The 20,783-nt window shown below is 35.3% G+C and overlaps 3 protein-coding genes across 10 annotated transcripts in view; 1 reads left to right on the top strand and 2 right to left on the bottom strand.

Moving 5' to 3' along the window:
* The first annotated feature begins 1,056 nt into the window (after positions 1–1,056).
* LOC136341315 (uncharacterized) lies at positions 1,057–6,629 on the top strand. 3 transcript variants are annotated; one of them, XM_066286160.1, is made up of 8 exons: positions 1,058–1,247; positions 1,731–1,820; positions 2,884–3,091; positions 3,373–3,562; positions 4,349–4,505; positions 4,704–4,874; positions 5,086–5,799; positions 5,863–6,629. In XM_066286160.1, the coding sequence occupies exons 2-8, from the start codon at positions 1,769–1,771 to the stop codon at positions 6,555–6,557; spliced, it is 2,187 nt and encodes a 728-aa protein (XP_066142257.1). In that variant the 5' UTR covers positions 1,058–1,247; positions 1,731–1,768; the 3' UTR covers positions 6,558–6,629. The 3 variants fall into 3 exon arrangements, with proteins under 3 accessions (XP_066142256.1, XP_066142258.1, XP_066142257.1); XM_066286159.1 differs by having other exon boundaries at positions 1,057–1,247; positions 5,086–6,629; XM_066286161.1 differs by lacking the exon at positions 1,731–1,820 and having other exon boundaries at positions 1,057–1,247; positions 5,086–6,629.
* Positions 6,630–6,909: 280 nt separating this feature from the next.
* Positions 6,910–14,009, bottom strand: LOC136341316 (facilitated trehalose transporter Tret1-like). 3 transcript variants are annotated; one of them, XM_066286165.1, is made up of 8 exons: positions 13,909–14,009; positions 13,576–13,616; positions 10,621–10,823; positions 10,357–10,559; positions 8,733–9,067; positions 8,452–8,678; positions 7,560–7,832; positions 6,910–7,493 (listed from the first exon to the last, which is right to left on the bottom strand). In XM_066286165.1, the coding sequence occupies exons 2-8, from the start codon at positions 13,581–13,583 to the stop codon at positions 7,105–7,107; spliced, it is 1,638 nt and encodes a 545-aa protein (XP_066142262.1). In that variant the 5' UTR covers positions 13,584–13,616; positions 13,909–14,009; the 3' UTR covers positions 6,910–7,104. The 3 variants fall into 3 exon arrangements, with proteins under 3 accessions (XP_066142262.1, XP_066142260.1, XP_066142259.1); XM_066286163.1 differs by having other exon boundaries at positions 13,670–13,956; XM_066286162.1 differs by having other exon boundaries at positions 13,666–13,956.
* A 1,352-nt stretch (positions 14,010–15,361) lies between these two features.
* The window catches only part of LOC136341317 (facilitated trehalose transporter Tret1-like), a 52,343-nt gene continuing 46,921 nt past the window's right edge, over positions 15,362–20,783 (bottom strand). Inside the window, exons 1-4 of one of the 4 annotated variants that reach the window (XM_066286167.1) lie at positions 19,064–19,115; positions 18,317–18,557; positions 16,663–16,865; positions 15,362–16,611 (exon numbers count right to left, since the gene is read on the bottom strand). In XM_066286167.1, the coding sequence (XP_066142264.1) occupies positions 15,478–16,611; positions 16,663–16,865; positions 18,317–18,545 (1,566 nt within the window). In that variant the 5' untranslated portion in view covers positions 18,546–18,557; positions 19,064–19,115 and the 3' untranslated portion in view covers positions 15,362–15,477. Of the gene's footprint in view, positions 16,612–16,662; positions 16,866–18,279; positions 18,666–19,063; positions 19,116–20,783 lie in introns of those variants that run through there. The other 3 variants (XM_066286166.1, XM_066286169.1, XM_066286168.1) reach the window with 3 other exon arrangements.

Below are 20,783 nucleotides of genomic sequence, written 5' to 3' on the forward strand. Positions count from 1 at the left end.
TTCCTACGTAAGGAAGGTATACTAAAGTTTGTTTACCGCGCACCTTTCGTGCTAAGCACGGTGTATGTTTTTAAAGGGTGAAATATGTTAAATGTTTTATTTATACTATAGCATTTTTTTAAAGTTAAAATGCATTACTGATACGGTAAAAATTAAAAATATAACGGGAAACTTAAACAAATATAACTAAAGTGCGGCACGAACGACGCCTCAACGTCTTAAATATGATTGTGAAGTAACGCGGAAGTTAGTAGCGAGGTTAAGTTACTCAGTTTTGATTTACATTAAAATTTATACTTCAAGCATTTGAAGGCACTGGGACACTCCCGACAACGACTGTGAATGAACCCCGGATGTTTTTACAACCCCATCTCTATTAGGACGTAAAAAGATAGGTTATGTTTGCGTATTTTACTCGTAATTGGTATTTAATTTTGTTGGCGGTTAGTGACAGTGATAAGATAGCAAAGTTCGTTTAAGGAAGTCTTCTGTAGCTAGATCCTGGGTCTTAAATCACAAATTACATTGAATAGGTAGGTTGAGAATTGTGATTTTTTTTTCATTTTTTTGTTTGGCGTTCAAGGGTTCAAAGGTAAGTAGTTAATTGCTTATAGCTGCCTATGTAAAGTTGTATGTAAGTGTTGTTGTAAAGTAACTTCCTATACGGAGTGTCGATTTGAATTAAAATTCCTAATAATTAAAGGTAGATCTTGCGTCTTAGGTGAAGAAAACTATAAATCCAATTTGGGTTACTTGTTCACTCCGTCCTTACATTACCCGCCTCTAGTCAACTGTATCCATCACATTAGTGAATATTAAGCCATTGTGAGGACCACAATAAATGCATATTATGTATGTTACCTACTTTATGTTACTATGATTATAAATTCATATGCTTTATTGTACTAAGACTATAATAAATCGTTTTATGGCCGTCAAACGCTAGCATAAAGAGCCCTTTATAATCCTATCGGGCGTAAAGAAATTAACAGCCATATTTGATTCAATTCGAATGTTTATTTTCACAATAAAAAGTCGTTATTTATTTACATTAAAGTTTATTCCTTACAGTCTTTCATTTGAAAGGAATAGTTTGTAGGTACTTTGATTAGAGACTTGTGCATGTGAGAATAAATGTAAAATCTATTTTGCGAAGTTGCTTTAGAAATGATTTCACATGAGTAATTAGCTAATTAGCTCTGCAAAGGTGACTTGTCCTATTAAGGAAACTATTATTATCATACAAGGTGAGCCTTTAGCATTTCAAATTACTTATATTTCATTTGGTATTTATTAAAACACCATTGTTGGATATACGCAAAGGGTGATTTATTAGGATAACGTTAGAGGAAAGACATATTTCTTTAATAGATGATCTCACTGATTTGATAACGACATCTTCAAATGGCACACCACAATTTTAGGATCACACGGTAGACACATGATTATCCAGTTTAAATTCACGTAATAAGTAAGCAGCTATCTATACGTTTAAAGACACGTAAACCTTTGGAATTAGCAACAAGTATAAATATTTGACAATTTTTATTTCATGTTTTAAAAAAATTTGACCGAGTATGAAATTTTAAAAAATTACGTCCCCTGCTTACTTCCCCCCAAAAAAGGTTCTTAATTTGTTACTATTGCGTGATGCCTTAGCTGAAACTAACAATAATTGCGTTGTTCATTTGAGACATTTAGGCTATACTTCTCTTTTTTTCTATAACAAGGTCATGTGAGAATATTTCTGAAAAAGCGAGCAGAAGTAATGGGGAAGAAGAGAGAGAAATTTAAAGCTGATAAATCGTCAGCAAGCGAAGGTGAGATTATTTTATTTAACATTTATCTAAAATACAGGGTGAATCTTAAGTACAAATTTTTCTTTTAACACGATATACTTCACAAAAAACTTACTAAATTTTTATGTGATATTGTTTCGAAATTTCAATTACAACCGAAGAATGCGCTCATGAAAATTTTAATAAATAACAAAACCCTTAAGGGTTATTCCCTCCGAGACTGGCTACAAAAAGTATTCGAAATTGTCTCCATTGGATTTATTTACATAAATTGTCGGTCGCCTTATTTACGATTCTGTACATGCTGTTAGAAGAGATATTTTTCCTGGAAAGATTTATGCAGCGTCTTCTATCCGTTCACGCCTCTTTGTCACTGGTTATTTTAATCGTAAACATCAAACTTTTGTTATAACCTTACAGATAAAAATCACATGGATTCAGGTCTAGTGATTTCGCAGGCTACCTTATCGGTCTATTGCGACCTACCCACCAGTTAGAAAACTAGTCATTTATGAAATTTCGTTTTTTTTCCACTCAACGGCGTTATAAGTATCGATCAAAAATCTGTGGAGTTTGTTATATATTGGCAAATTTGCTGGTCACCTATTGGCAAACTTGCGGGTCGTCTATTGCTTACGTAATATGTAAAGTCCTTAATATGTAAAGTCCTTAAATGAGGAGCCTACTCATAGGATTCTTGTCCTATCAATGAGGAGAAGTTGTGGACTGAAATTCGTTCCTCCTGTTTGATGGAAGGTCTTGGAAGCGAGAACCACTCTATTCGCCTCTCTGGAAGTGTCTGCTGCTGCTACTAATTACTCCTTTGCATATGGTTACGTGTACAGACCAATTGCCCAGTTTTAAGCAATTTGAAAAATTATAATGACATTAATAAAGGAAAGAATGACATTTTGCATGGATTGGTTTTATTTTTTGCTCATATTTTACTTTAATGTTCTTCACCTATCTTCCTGGCATGTGTTAAACAAAAATGGATAAAAAAATTAATATTTGCTATACTTCTTGGCATATTTCCTGTATTGTGTTGATTTTGCGGGATTGAGATTTTAAGATATCTTTTCAGTAACTTGTTCAGCAGTTCCAGACAAAACGAAGCCTTCTAGAAATCCTATTGTTATTCCAGAAAAGATTTTTAACTCACTTGGAGAATATATGCTGCAAACTGCAGCTCCGTATAGAAATGTATTTCTGTCAGTGAAAGAGTATCCTAAAATGGCTCGACCAAATGCACAACGAAACAAGGCAACTCATTTAATTGTGTTTTGTTTAAGGTAAGCGTTTCTTTCGCATTGAATGAGTCTGAAACTTACATTAAAAGACGAGTTTTGAAAAACCGCACATTGTCGCACACATACAAGCTTACGAAACTCTGACAATGAGTGCGACAATGATTTCACGAATATATTTATAATATGTTTTGTTTCTAGTTATCTAACATTTTTAATTTCATTTTTGTCTAGGGTAACAATGAGGTTTATTCTAAGTTAGTTAAGGGTTTTCTACGGTTTATTTTTGCAGGTAAATTAAAAATTACATTTCTACTTCATTTCAGGGTAATACAGGCAGATATCTTCAATCCAATTGCCATGGTTGAACTAAATAAACGCGTTGACCACGTGGAGAAGTTAATAACTGTATGGAAAGCACTGATTCAAGATCTGAGTATTTTAAGATTGATTGTGGTTGGCTCAATTTCCCCAGCTTCCGTGCTGTTTCATAATATTGTAGACAAGCTGACTGAGGTAATTTTTATTTATAGGTAAACCGCCGAAAGTGACTGTTTGCAATCCATCAACGAAGCCTTTATGGGGGCAAGGGACGTAATTATTTATTTTTGGAAAGAGTTACATGCGACTTTTTACACAAGTTAATGTTTCATTATTGTACCTGTTTCTGCATTTATCACCCAGTTTATCTCGATTTTATGATTATATCAAATACTCTAACATTATTAAACTACTCCGACCTGCAGGGCGAGTTCACTCCTTACCGAACGCTTTTATCGTGCTGCGGGAAGGCGGCTCCAGAGGGAACGCACCACGCCGACCTACACAGCTTGGGGCAGAGTAGCGCTGACTGGTACTAAATGTTTTAATGAAAAAAAATATTTTGCATTTTTTCCAGTTGGCACACGCGCACGTTATTTTAATTAAAATCGACTATTATTCAACTTAAAATCGTAGAAATACTCTACCTATTTACACCCCCGTTCAAAGCAAACGCTCACAAACAAATATTTTTCTTTGACGTAACAACACTTGTCAGATTGCGTTCGCCCTTATTGCAGAATCACGAAATTTGACGCGTTCCGACGCAGATTATCGCTCAAATCTAATGCGCCGTGTTGCGCAGAGCAGATTTCAATAGCGTTGCGCAGCGCGGCGCAATCGGTCTTAAGCCTCGTTTAGAATCAAATTTACCGCGTTCTGATGAAATTCTGGTACAAACTTTGGGTAAAAACCCATTTTCAGTGCATGTTAGCGCAAGTCTTTTTTGTAACTTTATCTTTTCTTTCTTTCATCTCTCAGAAACCTTACTCAAATGATGACACTGACCCAATCACTTATTCCGTTTGGCCATTTGAAAAAATCCTTCATCTATACGATGCTAGGCTGTTAATGGAGGAATTACAGACCGTATTCCACGAACGCGGGGAAATAGTGTTTCTTACACGCTCAGATACAGGTATTGTAAAGTATGATGTGATAGAGTTTGTTATTATTTACCCTATAAATACGGAAAATGATCCTTTTCGACATAAAGCAAGCGAGCAACCTCTTTCGTTGGATATTTTCATCTGCAAAGAAGAAATAAATTCAATTCATTAAAACATAACATTCATTTCATAAGTCGATTATTTCAATTTTTTACATGTTTTATCAGGCTTCACGAGTTCACCAAATAATTTAGATGTATACTGTGCCAATTGGAAGGACATTGTAGCTGCGTTGACCTTAAACCTTGTTGAACGTGCATCGCAATCTTCCTCGACAAACAATATCCATATTTTCAATGAGACATTCAAGGAAACCTTCCAGAAATACGTATCCAGAGGTACGTGTGCCACTCCTCTTTACATGTTATGCATTGATACATTTGTGTTTAAATAGTGTTTGTTGAGTCTTGGAAAATCTAAGAAGTAGTCTTCCTTATCGTCGAATCTGTGAGAAATGTTACATCACTATTCATACATAAACCCATTAATGCGACTATGGGAGCTTACCATGCTCACGCCTTATTAATACATAAACACTCTTTTTTTCAGATATGTTACGCTCGTCAACCAAAGATTCTACGAGACGCTTTCTAAGTCTGCTGTTTCCCTTTGCTGAATTCCTTAACGATAATATTCACATGAACCCGAAGGGCATACAATTATTATATGACCAATATGAGAATCTTCGGATTGCTTTAGCCACAGCACGATTTGGATTTTTTTATTTAGACACTTTTAGCGAGGATGGCATTTCGGAGGAAGACAATGCAAAAGCTGATAGTAATGTCATTCCTGCAAGGCTTCAATGTTGCCTAAATAAAACTCGTGAGAAAATACCCATTGAAAAGAGGTTTGATGCTTTTGACATGTTTCTACGGAAGATGATAATTGACGATTACAAATTATTTAAAAAATCGTTAAAGCCGAATCAGGATACTCAGATAGAAGTTTCCGAAAGTGCTAATCTTTCGGAAGAAACGCAAGGACCGGATTGTTCTAGAATTCTAAAGGAGTACTTCCAATCTCTTCTTCAAAAGAAAATCTCTTTGTTGAGTACCGACAATACCGAAAAAAAACCTGTAAGCTGCGGCTTACTACAAGAAGCCGTTCCCAAACCCAATAAGTCTGAGTGTAGTTCATCCAATACTCCTGACTTTCCTGTAAAATCAGACAGTAACATTATACCCGAACCTGGCTATTTGGATAAAGAAACAATAAAAAAAGATAGTGACAATAACAAAAAAGAGGAAGGAGACTGTATTGGTGATCTAAAGCTTGAATTTGTTATTGACAAATGTTCTAATAACACTTTATTAAATCACTTAGATTCCGGAAAAGTCTTGGTACTGAGAAGAACCTGTGACCTACAGACAAACCAAAAAAGTAGACACGACGCCACTGAAACGCCCTCCCAAAATATTGATGAAAAGTGCAACCCCAGTGTTTCAGGGACTGTCGGCAAGTCGGACAGTGATACAAAGAATCACTGCCCTGATTCAATCAATCCACAGAAACCCTCTGCCAAAGATAGCGCTAGTTCGGCTAAGCACGGAGCTATTCCAAAGGTTCGGAAGAAACAAAAAGACCCGGAAACTCAGGAGCCTGACAAACCGCAAGAAATTGACTACAGTGACTATAGAAATGAACTTTTGTTGACTCTCTCGTCTTGTGATAAAGAGGCAACGGAATATGACGATGTTTTTTTAGATAGGGATAAGTTTAATGACTTAGTTAGCTTGATACCCGACAATTATGAGACATTACGTCTCACCACCGATTGGCTGTGTAATTTTAATGGATACATTAAACTTAAGGAAATTGTCGAAAAGCGACAGGCCAGAATGATTAAGTCGAAACTACTGTGTTTAGATCATATTGATTTTTTCATAAATACACTTACGAGGTCTCGAACCGAAGATAGCTCCTTTGATTGGGAAGTATATAAGTTTATGGATTTCGATGGCACGTATGACTTGATGCGTTCGGGCGACGGCGTGTATGTTTTGTGTGAAGATGATTAGTCATCCCTATATTTTTTGTCTATTTATGTTTTGACATTATTATGAATATAATGAAGTTTTTTGCTTACTGTATTCACGATGAATTATTGTTTTGCTGCATTTTCTTTCCCACATATATTTTTTTCTCATTCGAATTTCTACGCTACTGGTGCTAACCGCTAATTTTGATTGAGTTTTTAATTTCATTTTTAGCAAACAAATTGCCAAGTAATAACCAGTAACAAGAAAGAGTCGAGGAGAAGAACTATAAATTTCGAAAATTGCTACATCTTAAAGAGGTGCTTTATGATTTGAAAAACTTTCAAGAGAAACAGGGGCGTACTTGATGCCATGTTTTGGCTTAACATTAAAATTAACATTTAAATATGAATTTTATTGGAATTAAAAATATTCTATAATAGATACTTAACAAGTATGTAGTTAGGTGGATAATTTTTAAATATATGAAATTAAAATTGTTATTATCGTTCTACGATGTTCTCGTCGGCTGAAATTTTCCTATACTAAAAATAATTAGCTATTAAAAAGGAAATCAACAATTTTTCTATCACAATTTCACGTCAGAATCGCCATTTTGCTTGACTATATCTCTGTCGAAAGCATTATTAATTTCACCACTTTGATTTTCCAAAACACGTCCCTCTTTCTTTAATCTCCTCATCTTAATGAAATGGTTGACCTCAAAATCAAGCTTTTCTCCACCCCCGAAGTGCTCGGTGATTTGGAATAATGTTTTTCCCTCTGTTTCGGGAAGCCAGAAGTATAATGCTGCACATCCTAATAGCGCAACGATGCTATAAAACCAAAATGTTCCAGGTAGGGTTAATACGGAAACCATGGAAAAGAAGATTTTATTGGATATAAACCCTAAAATGTAACTGGCCGCGCCAGAGAATCCACTAGCCGGAGCCCGAATTTTACTGTAGTAGACTTCTCCTATTGAAAAAAAAAATGAAAATGAATTCTGTAATCATTAATCAATCAAGCCCATTTGCTACGTACCAATGAGCATCCAAGGTAAAATTCTGAGTCCAGCATGTGAGAAAAACGCAGCTATTACAAGAAACGTCATTGGTACCCAATTTTGTTCATCGTTTGTTGATTTTGTTGTTGTTCCCACTGTCTGCAGCTTCGTTACATTTATCGTCTGAGCATAAGTAGCTACTATAAAGAAGCATAGACCCGTCCCAATAAGTGAGACGAAGTTCATTTTTCTCTTCCCTGTGAAGTGGACGAGAGTGCAACTTAGGATAGCCCCCAATGCTTCTGCGACACCTAAAGTTCATGAAATAGCACGAATTTTACAAAAAGATACGTTTCCATGTTGAGTTCAATATTTGTTTTGAAGTAAACATATAGACTGTAAAAAAAAATGGTGCCAAATATGAAGAGGTTGTAGAAGACATTGCGGTAGAAAATTTTTGTATATAAACCCTAAATTGAAAACGAGCCGTTTTGGCTCTGCAGTAATTCTTTCCAAAAATGTAATATTTTCTCGGTGCCACTAAATGTGATACTTAAGGTATTGCTGCACGAAAAGACAGGCCGCTATCATTTTTCCTAACAGTTTCTCGTAGATGTCTACAGAAATTCGAAAGCAAAAAAATAAAACGGGGTTAAATCGGGACTTGGCGCTGGCTACCTGAAAGGTCCGCCTCGTCGTTGTAGGTTCAGGTGATGCTGCATGTGGCGGGTAAAATATGCACATGCATCGTTAGTTGGAACCACATTCTACGTATATGTATCAAAACAGCTCATTTTCGACTAGGCGTTTATATGCAAATTTTTTCCACTGCTATGTTCTCCATAACTTCCTCAAGTTTTATAACCATATTTTTGAAACGCCCTGTATATTAAAAAGTTATTAGGATAATGCACTAGTTCTATAACTCACCTAATATTATTGTAGCGTAATACTTGTCGATAGGAACCTTCAAGGTAGCGAAGATATTTACGGCATATGTTTGAAGTGTTGTCATACCAGAGAAGTGACCAAGTCCAAAAATAAATGTAACTAAGCCGAAAGGCCATAGGAAATTTTTTTTTGTATATAATTTTAAATTGTTTTTAACTCGAGTCAATTTTGATTCACAATTGAGACTTGTAGAAATCTGGGCACGTCTGAAACGGCGAATTAACAATACACCTGGGGTCTCTTATTATTACCGCACTCACTCATTTTCCGCATTCTTCTTTAGTTGCTCATAAAGTTCCTTAAAATCTTGCTCCGCTTCTTCCATTTCCAGCCATCCCTTAAGCCAAGCAATGCTTCTCTGGGCATCTTGCAGTCGATTTTTTGATATCAGCCAATAAGGGCTTTCTGGTACAAGAAATAACAGCATGCAAGAAGTAATCGGTAACGCTGCACTGACCAAAGCTACAGATCTCCAGTGCAAAAATGTGCCCAAGAGGAACTGAGTCAAGATGCCCGATATTACAGCCACAGTCGATGTTGATGCTAATACACCTCGTAGATTTGGTGTCGTGACTTCTGCCAGGTATGTGAGAGTCTAAAAAATCAATTTTGGAAATTATTAATTGGCGCAAAAGTAATCGGTCGATTACCCAACACTACAAGTTTATAAATAAAAAAATATTTTAAATGAGTTTATCGTAGCGAAAAACCTTCCTAGGATCTATTCCATGTCTGTAAATGAAAAATTCTGATTTTTTTTTCAATTTACTAAATAAAAAAAATACTTTAATGCCCTGTAGAATGAGCGTAAGCAAATTTTGTATAAGGTAAGTTGAGGCCAAATCGCTCCCTTTTTTTTTACCCTCTAGAACTCAATGCCGGAATACTCTGTATAATTTATGTTACAGGACAAAAGTCTATTGAATTGTTTCAGGTCAATATTGGTTTTCTCAATAATCTTACTTTTGTAATTTTGTTCTGAATACTTATAACTATTCCATTCAAAATAATCTGTTGTTTTTACACCCTTTTCTAGTTGAGATAAAAAAGCTATCAATATCTGACCTTATTTTTGCAAAATATTATTGAATTTAATCTCTCCCAGAAGTAGGTTTGCTGCAGTTATTGTTGCATTCAACGATGTTTCTCTTCTTTCCTGTAAGTAAAGCTAAGATGGAATTTCAAACCATCACCAATTACAAGATTCAAGAATACCCCTATCTGGGTTCCTTGGAGCTTTGCGCTAAGGCCTGTGGCGATGACAAATGTCTATCGACAGTTTCCTCAACATATTCATTAAATAATTAATCTTAAGCCTGTTTAGCTAACCGCCTAGGAGTTCAAGGATGATTTGCGATTAAACGAGAGAGAATCGACTCTTCACATATTCACTTGATTGTTGAAGGTTCCTTCATAAACTTCTGAGAAAGGAACCGTCTATTGTCTTAATCAGTTCAGATTACCTTCTCCCTTACAGAAACATTTTAAATACTTCCGGAGCTTTTGCTGGCTAGTTCGAGCTGGTTAAGCAGGGATAATTTAAAGAGAACAATGAGTGTTTGCGAAGTTGGAAAAATGGTACGACTACAGTTGCTAAATAGTTCATTATAGATCACACCTGAAAGTGCAAGAAAATATGATGAAATTACTTTACTTCAGCGCTTAATAATTTGCACTCGATAAAGATACCTCTGTATATTACCGTGTAAAAGCTATCAGTGATTTAAATGACATATGAACGAATATTATATTGAAATATGCGTTGTCTTGTCGAACCTTACATATTTCTATTTTGTAATTTTTTTATTTTCTATATTTATATTCTTTATTATCTTGATGTTGTTATTTTTTATATTTGAAATGTAACAGCAATTAAGTACTTACAGGTGCTTCAAGCAGTCCTCCGCTTAATCCCGTAATACAGGACGCGAGGAACACGTGCCAGGGGTGCTTTGCAAAGTGGAACAATAGCCAAGCTCCTACGAGGGGTAAATTGACCAATTGCATAGATCGTCTTCTTCCGATTGGCTGCGTCAAAAATCCAGATAGCAAACAGCCAAGTGGTACACATAACAAATTAACTGATCCTAGTTTTAACCAGAAATTCATTTTCTGACTGCTTCTGCAACTGTGTTGTAATCACATTACCTATCCATGAAATAGCGTCCTGATTTAGAACAATTTCTTCCTCTGGAATACCTCCTGAGAGACTAGGAATGAGGATAGTGGGGAATCCCAAGCACATGCCAAATGCGAGGAGCAGCACATTTTTAACACTGACGGCTAGAATCTGGGGCAGAAATTTTCTTATTGAAGATATATTTGCTTTTGAAGGTGACTGTGACTTTTCCCTGCAAAGAAATACCATAGGTAAGATGTCATAAAATCTAGAAAGTCGTGAGTACAATCTAGGTGTCTTTGAGATACACATATACAGGGTGTACCATATTGTTATGGAGATATTTCAGGGGGCGATAACGCTCTGCAGAACAATACAAAAATGCTAATAGACCTGTGGTCAAAAGCGCAACATTATCGATACATGTATAGGGTGGGAAAGTTTAATATTTTCTCTCATATTTTGGGTTTTCCTCACCTAAGCCTTGAATTATAATATATTTTTCATATTTTGTGTACCTATTTTCTTCTTAAATGTTAAAATCGTCGGTAGCCATCTATAGGGTGTTATATTTTGTGGATCACGTATTATTTTTAGAAGACCCTGTACGAATTCTGACACTATATTAAAATTCCTTCTCCAATTCTTTAGATTTTCGGCTTCTTGAAAAGGAAAATATGTATATAGAAAACATATCTATCAATTCAGATTAAGGAAGTCTAGTCCACATATTCCAGTTTATAATCTAGGATGCAGTGGCTGAGTTCAGGCCATTTTTAATCTTTTTTTGTTGATTTTTGAAAATAAATTTCAAAAATTTAACAGAATGCACACAGGAGAAAAACGCAAAATATGAGAAAAATATAAAACCAGACCGACCTGTCTGTCGTGAATTGCAAATTTTTGTCCATGGGTCTATTTGCGTATTATTATTAGTTCGCAGAGTACTATTGCTCCCTAAAATATCTGCATGATGATATGTTACACCCCGTAGAGAAATACATATCTTGGAGCACTTTAACTGTTCTTGCAGTTCTTCGTTTTAATCTGAGTAGTTCATGTAAGTGCTTAAGCAAGTAATTTTTCTGCGCGACGAATACACGTATAGCTTTCACCGGTAAGTGATGGAAAACGACAAGTACATTTAAGGAATTAGATTGCTTGATTCGAATATTAATTGCAGTATCACAGAGTTATATCACTGACTGAGTATTAGGAAGCAAAGACTAATTATAACAGTTAAAGATCAGTTTTTCAATCTCCAGTTAAGGAACGCCATATGCTAGTTAACAATCAACTGGTACGTGGAGTGTTTTTCAAACTGAAATTAAAGCGTAACCAACTTTTGAAGTAATCAATCTCCATGAAGTACCTGCGCGAATGATACAGGCAATTTGACTGATGCTTAATCGCCAGTGCATGTTCATTCACGTGCACTTTGGCAAAAAATGAAGAAAACCGAGCTTAAGATAATCCCAATATTTTAGCTAACAGTAACTTGCGAAATTGCTATACATGTATTGCCTACAGGGCGTTTTATTGACAGGAACCATAGAGATTTTAGTGCATCAAATTTCACTTCCTTTTTCGAATGAGGGATATGCAAATTTACTTAACAAGTGAAGTCACTGTTTATGAAGGTGAAAATGATCTAAGAAGTTGTGACCGGAGCGTTCAGAGAAATTCTCAACTTAGTCGAAAAATTATTCATGTTTACTTTCATATTTCTCCAAAACGGGTAGCAGGGAAGCTTGAAACCGGGTGTCTTTGAAATGTTTAATGTAAAGTTTCTGATTCCACCAAAAAAGTAAAGACAGCCGAAGAATATCCCTTGAACCACCTATAGAATTAAGAACCTGTTTGGTAATCTAATAATTAGTAAATAAAGACGCTCATATCTCGGAATAATCAGGCTATTATGGATTTCCCACTTTTGAAGGTCAAGAATCGCAATAGAAGCGCTAATTAACATATATAAACGGTTGTGTAAATATATTTTACAACAATACTTATATCATGTCTACGATTCAGATGTCTATGTGTTTTGTGCCTGTGGACACGACGTAGTTGAAGGATTTCGGACAGGAGAACAGGAAGAATGCCGAAGAAATAAGACGTCCTGTACCATATTTTTTGCAAGTAATTTAAAACTGAGGGCACAAGGGTGTCTGCGCCCTAAAAAATTCTCCTCTAGATGTTCGGTAATTATTGATTCTTAATCACTTCATGCGCCTAACTGTGCAAACACAAAAAGATATGCTTCAGCCAACACGCAAGCTAAATAATATCCCAAGAACTGTTAGTACACACAACATTTATTTAGCTCTAAACGATTATTTATTTATCTCCAAAACAAATCAATAAAGTTGCATGAATTTCTTGCAGTGAAGCAAATGTCGTTTTTCACCAATTAACAGAAAACGATTCCATTTTAATGAAACAAAGCCGGCTGTAAAGTAACCCTTTTATTACCTAAGCGTTAAGACGTTTTTCATTCACTTTAGTTTTGATAAATAAATGGCAGTAGAACACATTTACTGGCTAGGCAGTAAAAATACGCATACGAAATATGTAAAAATCGCCAAAAATTTATGATAAAATGCCCCTTGAAGTAAAAGAACAAGCACCACTTCGTGCGGCAGCAAATTTGCTACTTTTTCGCCTTGTGGAACAAAGAACCATTAATTAAAGAGGAAAGAGAGCAACATTCTGAAAGCACAAGCCTGCTTTTCTCCCTATAACCTACATTTAAATAAGCTTAATAAATATCAGTAATTGGAAGAAGTTTAAATTTGAGTTGTCCCCAAAAAATTTCAAAATGAGTTTCTTGTTGATGATGCTACAAATTCATAATATCCAAGTAGAAAATAAGGAAGTTCATTGACATGTAATAATCTGCAAAGTATCTCTGTCTGGCGGGTACAGGAATTCTTTGAATCGCTCATGATGAAACCTTATGAACTTTTATTAAAAATTTTACTTACCCCTCCATTATTATTTCTCCTTTTTCTTGAAGGTAGTTTTTCTAAAAAATTTTTTTTAATAATTAATCGTTTCTTGTACATCGATCTTACTTTCCTAGTATTTCTGCAGTGACATTATACAGGGTCAAAAAGCAAAACCATGGAAAATTATACGAGCATGTCGAACTGTCTAACCGACCACCACTTCATTTCCACACATTACGTTTATATTATTTCCTATTAACGCACATCGTTCCGTTCAACAGTGTCTTATCGACACTAATATTGCTCACGCCTCATAAAGCTAAATGCGGAAATAGCATATAATTATATACCTACTACGAATCTACATACTTATTATATTAATGTTTAGCGAGAACTGCTCGTGTATATAGTAAAGGCTACACTATCGAAGATACTCTTGAGTGAATCTACTTGTTGCAGCACTCTCTCTTTTTATTGGATGATGTGGTAGTGGAATTTCAAATGAAATCCATGGAGAATAATACCGCTTATTGAATTTATCAATTTGATATGTTTGCCTTGCGTCAAAATAAATAGAAATTAATTAACTAGGTAAGTAATATTTTTAGGTGAAAAGGTTGGACTTCGTTAGAGTTTCTTGGAGAACTTGTAATGGGATAATTTTTTTTGTTACAGGTTTCTTCTAGCTTATTTTCGCTTCACCAAATTCATTGCCAAGACAGTTTTTCGTACAACGGATCCGCAGTGGTACACTGGGTGTTCATCAACAGATTTCCAAAATGATAGATGGGTTGGAAAGGGAGCTTATATCAATATCAGTATCTTGGCATTACTACAAATCTACTAGAATTTTAATATATATCTTTAATACACTCACTTTTATATGATATGCACTTTCCAGTAATAATAATTATTAAGTCTCGTAATTTTGACAAAATAACGCTTCATAACGGAGTAGTAAATTATTAGAACTTCAGTAAAAAAAAAATATATATATTAATGAAATAATCCCATATCGCTCATTGGTTATGAGCGGTTATAAAATACGAATAAACTTCCAAAAAAAGTCATGAGGCTTAAGTTCTGCTACTAAGATCTGAGGCGGAACACGCTTTAAATTGTCTACTACTCTATCATATATTTCCCTATTATTAATAATACTGTTAATATTAATAAAATATTACCAATTGTTTATTGTAATTATACAAAGCGTACCGTTTTTGCTATGTTTCAAGAAATAGAACAAACGAAGCGTGCCGCTATTCAAGAAGGACAATAGGATAATAACGCAAGAACGCAGGAGGATATAGTAAGCCTTTGTCCCTTAAAAAGCAATGATAACAAGAGGATTTATTATAAACAATGGAGATTTAAATTTGTCTTGGCATTGAAGATGTCTGTATATCCCAGGGACAGTTCCGGGTCATCGAAGGAGGTATCGAGGATTTTCGCTAGTAGATGCCCCGGAAAATCCCACCGACCGGGTCATTAAATCCACTGATCTGCTGTCTTTGAATATTTTTCATGTGAAAAAAATATAAGAAGTGTGCCAACTCTGCAAAAAATAAAACCGGTCTCAGCAAATATAACAGAATATTTCAGTTCCATTCTGTCCCGCTTCAGGGACTGGCAGAAAATCATCAAATCAGACTACTTGGCATGTAAATATTATTTAAAAAAAACGCGTATTAATGTTCATGTAAAGGATGTAATTTTTTTTCGCAGCTTTTCCAATTTTTGATATATTTAGTTCGAATTTAGGACGCGGATTTCTCACACGAGGCCGCATTAACTGGACTCTTGAGCCGGTTCAAAGATCTGCTGAGTGATATTTTTGTTGAAATAATTTACAAGATGATGTTTATAAAAAATGGATATCTGATTTTCCAAGGAGGGCATGCGTTCTATCTCTAAGAGTTGTTCAATCAAAATTCCATCTCAGGACTCATTAAAACCTTTATTAGCAACTCCATCGCAATTAACATTATTTGCAAAGTCGTGAATTAACTTTGAAGCCTTCTTCCCTACCTTATTGTCCAGTTTTGCGCGTCCTGCGAAATGCTCTGTAATTTCAAACAGAGACTTTCCCTCCGTTTCTGGCAATATCAAATATAATACGAATATCCCTAGGAATGCTACGACACTGTACAACCACAAGACCCCTGGGAGAGTTATTTCCTCCACTAAGCTAAGCAGACATTTGTTGGAGAGGAAAGCTATAATGTAACCGGTTCCTGCCGATATTCCCGAGGCATTGTCACGGATATCACTAGGGTACACTTCGCCCATGATGATCCAGGGCAACGAGAACGTCATGAGGTAGCTGAAGAAAGCTATAGAAAGGATGCTGACCAGCGGTATCCAATTATAGTCAGAATTTGCTACTGCGGTTGTTTCAAAATTTAACACTCCTATGTTGTAGGCATAGATTCCAGTAATCAAGAACCCAATCGAAATCCCTAATTGAGTAGTAAAACTAAGCCTTCTTTTCCCCATGGGCTTCACCAAAATTATCAGCAAGATGCTGCCTAAGATTTCAGCGACCCCCACCAAAATAGTCGCATAGTAAGCATTGATGGAAACTTTAAGAAGCTCGAATAGCTTCACTGCGTAAACATTAATTTGAGGAGTACCGAAGTTGGCCAGCACAAACGTAACACAGACTATCAGATATGGTTTAACAAAGGTCGACTTAAAGTATCCCTTCAAAGAATTTAAACTACATTTGTTCTCGGATGACTGTTGCTGTTCGGCAAGTAATTTGTTACAGATATTTTGAAATTCTTCCTCGATACTGGCTAAACCGCACCACCCTCTTAGCCATGCCAAATTCTTCCTAGCCCTTTGAAATTCCTTCCTAGAGATCAGCCAATAAGGCGATTCTGGGATGAACATGAGGAGTGCCAATTCAGTAATGGGTATGGAGCCGTTAATAATCGCCATAACTCTCCAGGGAAACACTGTTCCGAGTATAAAACAGACCATGACTCCTATTGCGATGGCGGCAGATGAAGTCGAACACAATGCACCTCGTAGATTGGCATCAGTGATTTCAACCGTGTAAATCAATGTCTGTAATAATTGAATTGAATTTAAGTTTAATTAAATAATAGAGACTGTTACCGGTGCCTCTAGAAGTCCCCCCGAAAATCCCGTTAAAAATAACGCGAAGAAAAGGTGCCAAGATTGGGATGCAGAATAATAGAGTAAGAAGGCTCCGAAGAATAGAATGCAGATGACCTGCATGGAACGGATTCTCCCAAGTGTACTTGCCATGGTTCCTGATATAAGACATCCGATTGGCACGCTAAGGAAGTTTAGGGAACCTGAAATATTGAAAGCAGGTCTAATTATGATGCGTCTGCCGTTCATCCCTGAAAGTTGCAAATGTAAATATGCAAAATAAATAAAGAAACATGCAATGCGTCACCCAAACTAGAATAAAAAACTATGTGGAACCCTTGGGGGTGACAATCTATATTTGTCAAATTTCGAGGCTACTAGCAGGAATATCTTTTTTTTAATTCAGAATGTTAATTAGAATAATATTTTTTCATAGGGCTACTGCAGCTGCTTAGAAAAAAATTAAACGCCTTTTAACTAGCCAAGATGGCTTCAAGTGGCACCCTCTAATAGCTACAAGAAACCGAGAGCACTAGCTTGTTTGCCACGCCCGAAAACCACCGTATACCAGATTTCGATGGCGTAGGTCAAAAAACTGTAAAGGTATGAAATAAAATTTTAACTTTAACACCCTGTATCTTTGACGATATCAACTTGCGGCATATAACAATTGCGCTGGATTTTAATATTTTGATAGCAAGAACATGCCGCTGCTCTTTGTTCGATTACTTTTGGGACTCCCTGTATTCGGACATTTTAGATATGATAATCAACGACTATGGACAGTACAGAGGATGTAATATTATGGAGATACTTAAAGGGGTGATAGTACTTTACAAAAAAATTAAAAAATGCTAATAGATGTATGGTGAATAATTTGCGATGTACAGGGTGACAAATTTTCCCATTTTTTTGTTATATTTTACGTTTTCCTCACGTATGCGTTGGGGTAAATTTTTGAACTTTCGCACAACTATTTTTTTTAAGAGTCTCTACAACAAAACGTTGTAATCGTCGGTAGCGGTATACAAGGTGTTATGTTTTTTGCATTATGTACTATTTTATGCTTTTTATGTTTTTTTATAGTACCTTGCACGAACTCTGATATAAAAAAATTTAAATTATCTTCTCACTTTTCTAGCTTTTTGGTCTCCTGGAGTATTTTTGTATCTTTCACCGTTTGGTAATCTAGAATGAAATGATTGAGTTTCGGCCATTTTAGTAAATTTTGTCTTAACTTTTTTAAATAAATTTCAAAATTTTAACGGAAGGCATTCATAAGAAAAACGCAAATAATGAGACAAACTACGAAATTTTTGCCACCCTGCGTATTGAAAATGGTGCGTTTTTGACCATGGGTCTATGATTACTTTGCAGAGAATGATTGCCTCCTGGAACATCTCCAAGATGATGCGTTACATTCAGTATAACAAGTATCATCACCAACATCAGCGCATTTTCCAGGTTCAAATGTCATACAGCAAAGAGTTTTACTGTGTAGTGCCAGTGGGTTAATAGTATTTTAATGAACAAGTGTGTTAATGAAGGCGTTTAACAACCGAAATGGTTTTGTGACACATGAATTGGTTGAAACATTGATGTTTATTTGTGTACGACCTGTCTATTGTGGAGTTTTAACCCAATGTACACCCACCAAGCCACGAAATTCCATCATCATCTAACACTATAGGTTCATCTTTGTCGCTTCCAGTCAAATTGGATATAAGCATAGTCGGCATCCCCAGAGTCAGCCCATACACTACCAACAACACATTTTTCACATTCACTGCCACTATTTGAGCCAAACATATTCTCAATTTTGAGACCTCCTTTTTTACCTCACTGTTATCGAGATTACCATCACATGTTTCTTTAGACCGCATTATGCGTATTCACTACGTAAAATGAGAGAGAAAGTAATTCATCAATATGGTAAAATTATTTAATCAGGTATTATTCAAATACTGGTCTTGACACTAATCTGAGTTGGTCTTTTAAGTTTAATGAACATTTTCCTTGACTGAATGATAGTGATGCTTACTCGTCACAAAGTTTGATTGTTTAATTTCACAGGCTGCTAGTTATGTGGTAAAAAATTGTTATATAAACAACGTAAGATTATATTTTTTGTCATAAATATAATGGCACCGCTTGAGCCCTAACGAGTATAAAAACGCAGTTTTGTATATATACTCGAAAATATATAGTTTTTATAATTTCAGCTAATAGCATAATAAAGGTTATTAAAGGTAGCTGTAATGCGACATATCATAAAGCTCGTACATGGTAAATTTCACTTCTTTCCTAAGAATCACTTTAGTAAGTATAGGTGGTAGCGAGAAATTTGGAAAACTGTTTAATTAATTACATCAGATAAAGGGGTGCAAAAAGACACATTTACATTCATAAAAACATAGGAATAACTCATGTGAAATATTTAATGACTGCGGAGCGAAAATTAATAGGTAAAATCTTGACAGAAAAACAAAGGCGAATGCAAGGTGAATGGCGTTCAAGCCCGTAGAGTGGCTTAAATCAGAATTTGCAAAGGTTAAAAGAACTTAGCTATTTCTATGGTAATTGCTATTAATTAACGGTTAATAACAAAATTGGAAGAACAGTACCTACGGTGGTTTGCTGATTGTTGGCATTGATCAAAATCGATTTGTAATTTCTGAAGAACATACAGAAAATGTTCCGTGCTTGCGTTCATTTTGTCGTTTTTCAAAATGTAACATTGAGAGTTGGCGCTCAGTATTACAATTATGATAAACTCGTCAGTTCGGAGAACTCTGGATCGGCAGAGGTGGTCCAATTCGGGGGCCCCCTAGATCACCTGACCTAAGACCTTTAGATTTTTTTTATGGAAACATAGGTAGACTCTAGTTTATAAAACGCCAGTGGAAATAGGGCAAGTACTGGATGTACGAGTTTACTGCGGCATTTGAAGTTGTTCAAAATTATTATCAAATTTTCAAGTAGAAGGACAACATTTTGAAGAATTACTATAGTCTAATTTTTTTCAAACAAGTAAAAATGAAACCTACTAAAACTCAATAAAACACGTTTTTACCCACAATTCTCTTTAAGTACCATTCCAATGCAAACCGTTCAATTAATTTTCCTACTAAAACCCGTCTATTCGTTACCTTTTTGAAAACAACATGGCATTTTCTGAAGGCAACTCTTATTTGCCACGGTCAAAATTGTAAAATCATCTCTAATAATAATATTAAATAGGCACTTGGAGGACCAGTCTGTTACTGTGTTGTACCAGTACTGTTTATCGGGGGTTCCAATTTTAATTTGCGTTTCAGAGGATAGCAGAAAATTACTAAATAGGACGATCGTGTAAATGAAGATTATTTTGAAAAGCATTATAACAAACCTACACAGTTCTAGACTTAAAATTTCTGTTTGTTCCTTCTTTGCAGTTTTTGCAATTTTAGAGATATTTAGTACATTATATTTATTTCCAAATTACTAAAAGTTCCTAAAAAATAAAACTTTTGGAGAAGGCGTTAGAACCGTATATAACGAAGCGAAATATATTTAGTGAAATGTGTAGAAATTCTATAGGTTATGACATTGCGCTGCTTTTCATCATAGAAACATTTCAAGGGGTGATAGTATTCTGCAAACTAATTTGAAAATACTAACAAAGACATAGAAAAAACGCACCATTTTCGATATATCAGGTGGCAAAGTGGCACATTCTTTCTCATATTTTGCGTTTCCTCACGTAGGCCTTGAGTTAAACTTTGGAAATTTCGAACACCTGTTTTCCATGGACCCAATATCATAAATATGTACGCTTTTAATACGATTTGTTAAAAGCAGTTTCAAACGTGTTAATGGTGTAGGCTGACAGGTTTGTGTGAACATTTAGAAAATAAACATAATTTTCAATGTTCGTTAGAGATTATTCATTAATATTTTTCTTTGATAGAGGCAGACATAACAGAAAAATCGTTACGGAATGCGTCGTAAATAAATAGCAACAATAATAAATGTTCATTCGCCATTCTGTGAAGAACAAAATGATAAGCGACATGACGATTATACGCTTCTCTATCATAAACTTTGAGATAGAATCTAACATCATTGCTTCGAGTATGCTA

The sequence above is a fragment of the Euwallacea fornicatus genome, chromosome 9 (genome assembly GCF_040115645.1).
Source record: "Euwallacea fornicatus isolate EFF26 chromosome 9, ASM4011564v1, whole genome shotgun sequence".
In the NCBI taxonomy this organism is placed as follows: domain Eukaryota; kingdom Metazoa; phylum Arthropoda; class Insecta; order Coleoptera; family Curculionidae; genus Euwallacea; species Euwallacea fornicatus.

Excerpts from the sequence above, each read along its gene's own strand:
- LOC136341315 (XM_066286159.1), top strand. The coding sequence starts at position 1,769 with ATGGGGAAGAAGAGAGAGAAATTTAAAGCTGATAAATCGTCAGCAAGC. Across the intron at positions 3,092-3,372 it reads TTAATTGTGTTTTGTTTAAG|GGTAATACAGGCAGATATCT; the intron begins GTAAGCGTTTCT and ends ACTTCATTTCAG. Across the intron at positions 4,506-4,703 it reads TCTTACACGCTCAGATACAG|GCTTCACGAGTTCACCAAAT; the intron begins GTATTGTAAAGT and ends ATGTTTTATCAG.
- LOC136341316 (XM_066286165.1), bottom strand. Across the intron at positions 10,560-10,620 it reads GGACGCTATTTCATGGATAG|GATCAGTTAATTTGTTATGT; the intron begins GTAATGTGATTA and ends GGTTAAAACTAG. Across the intron at positions 8,679-8,732 it reads AAGAAGAATGCGGAAAATGA|ACGTGCCCAGATTTCTACAA; the intron begins GTGAGTGCGGTA and ends TCGCCGTTTCAG.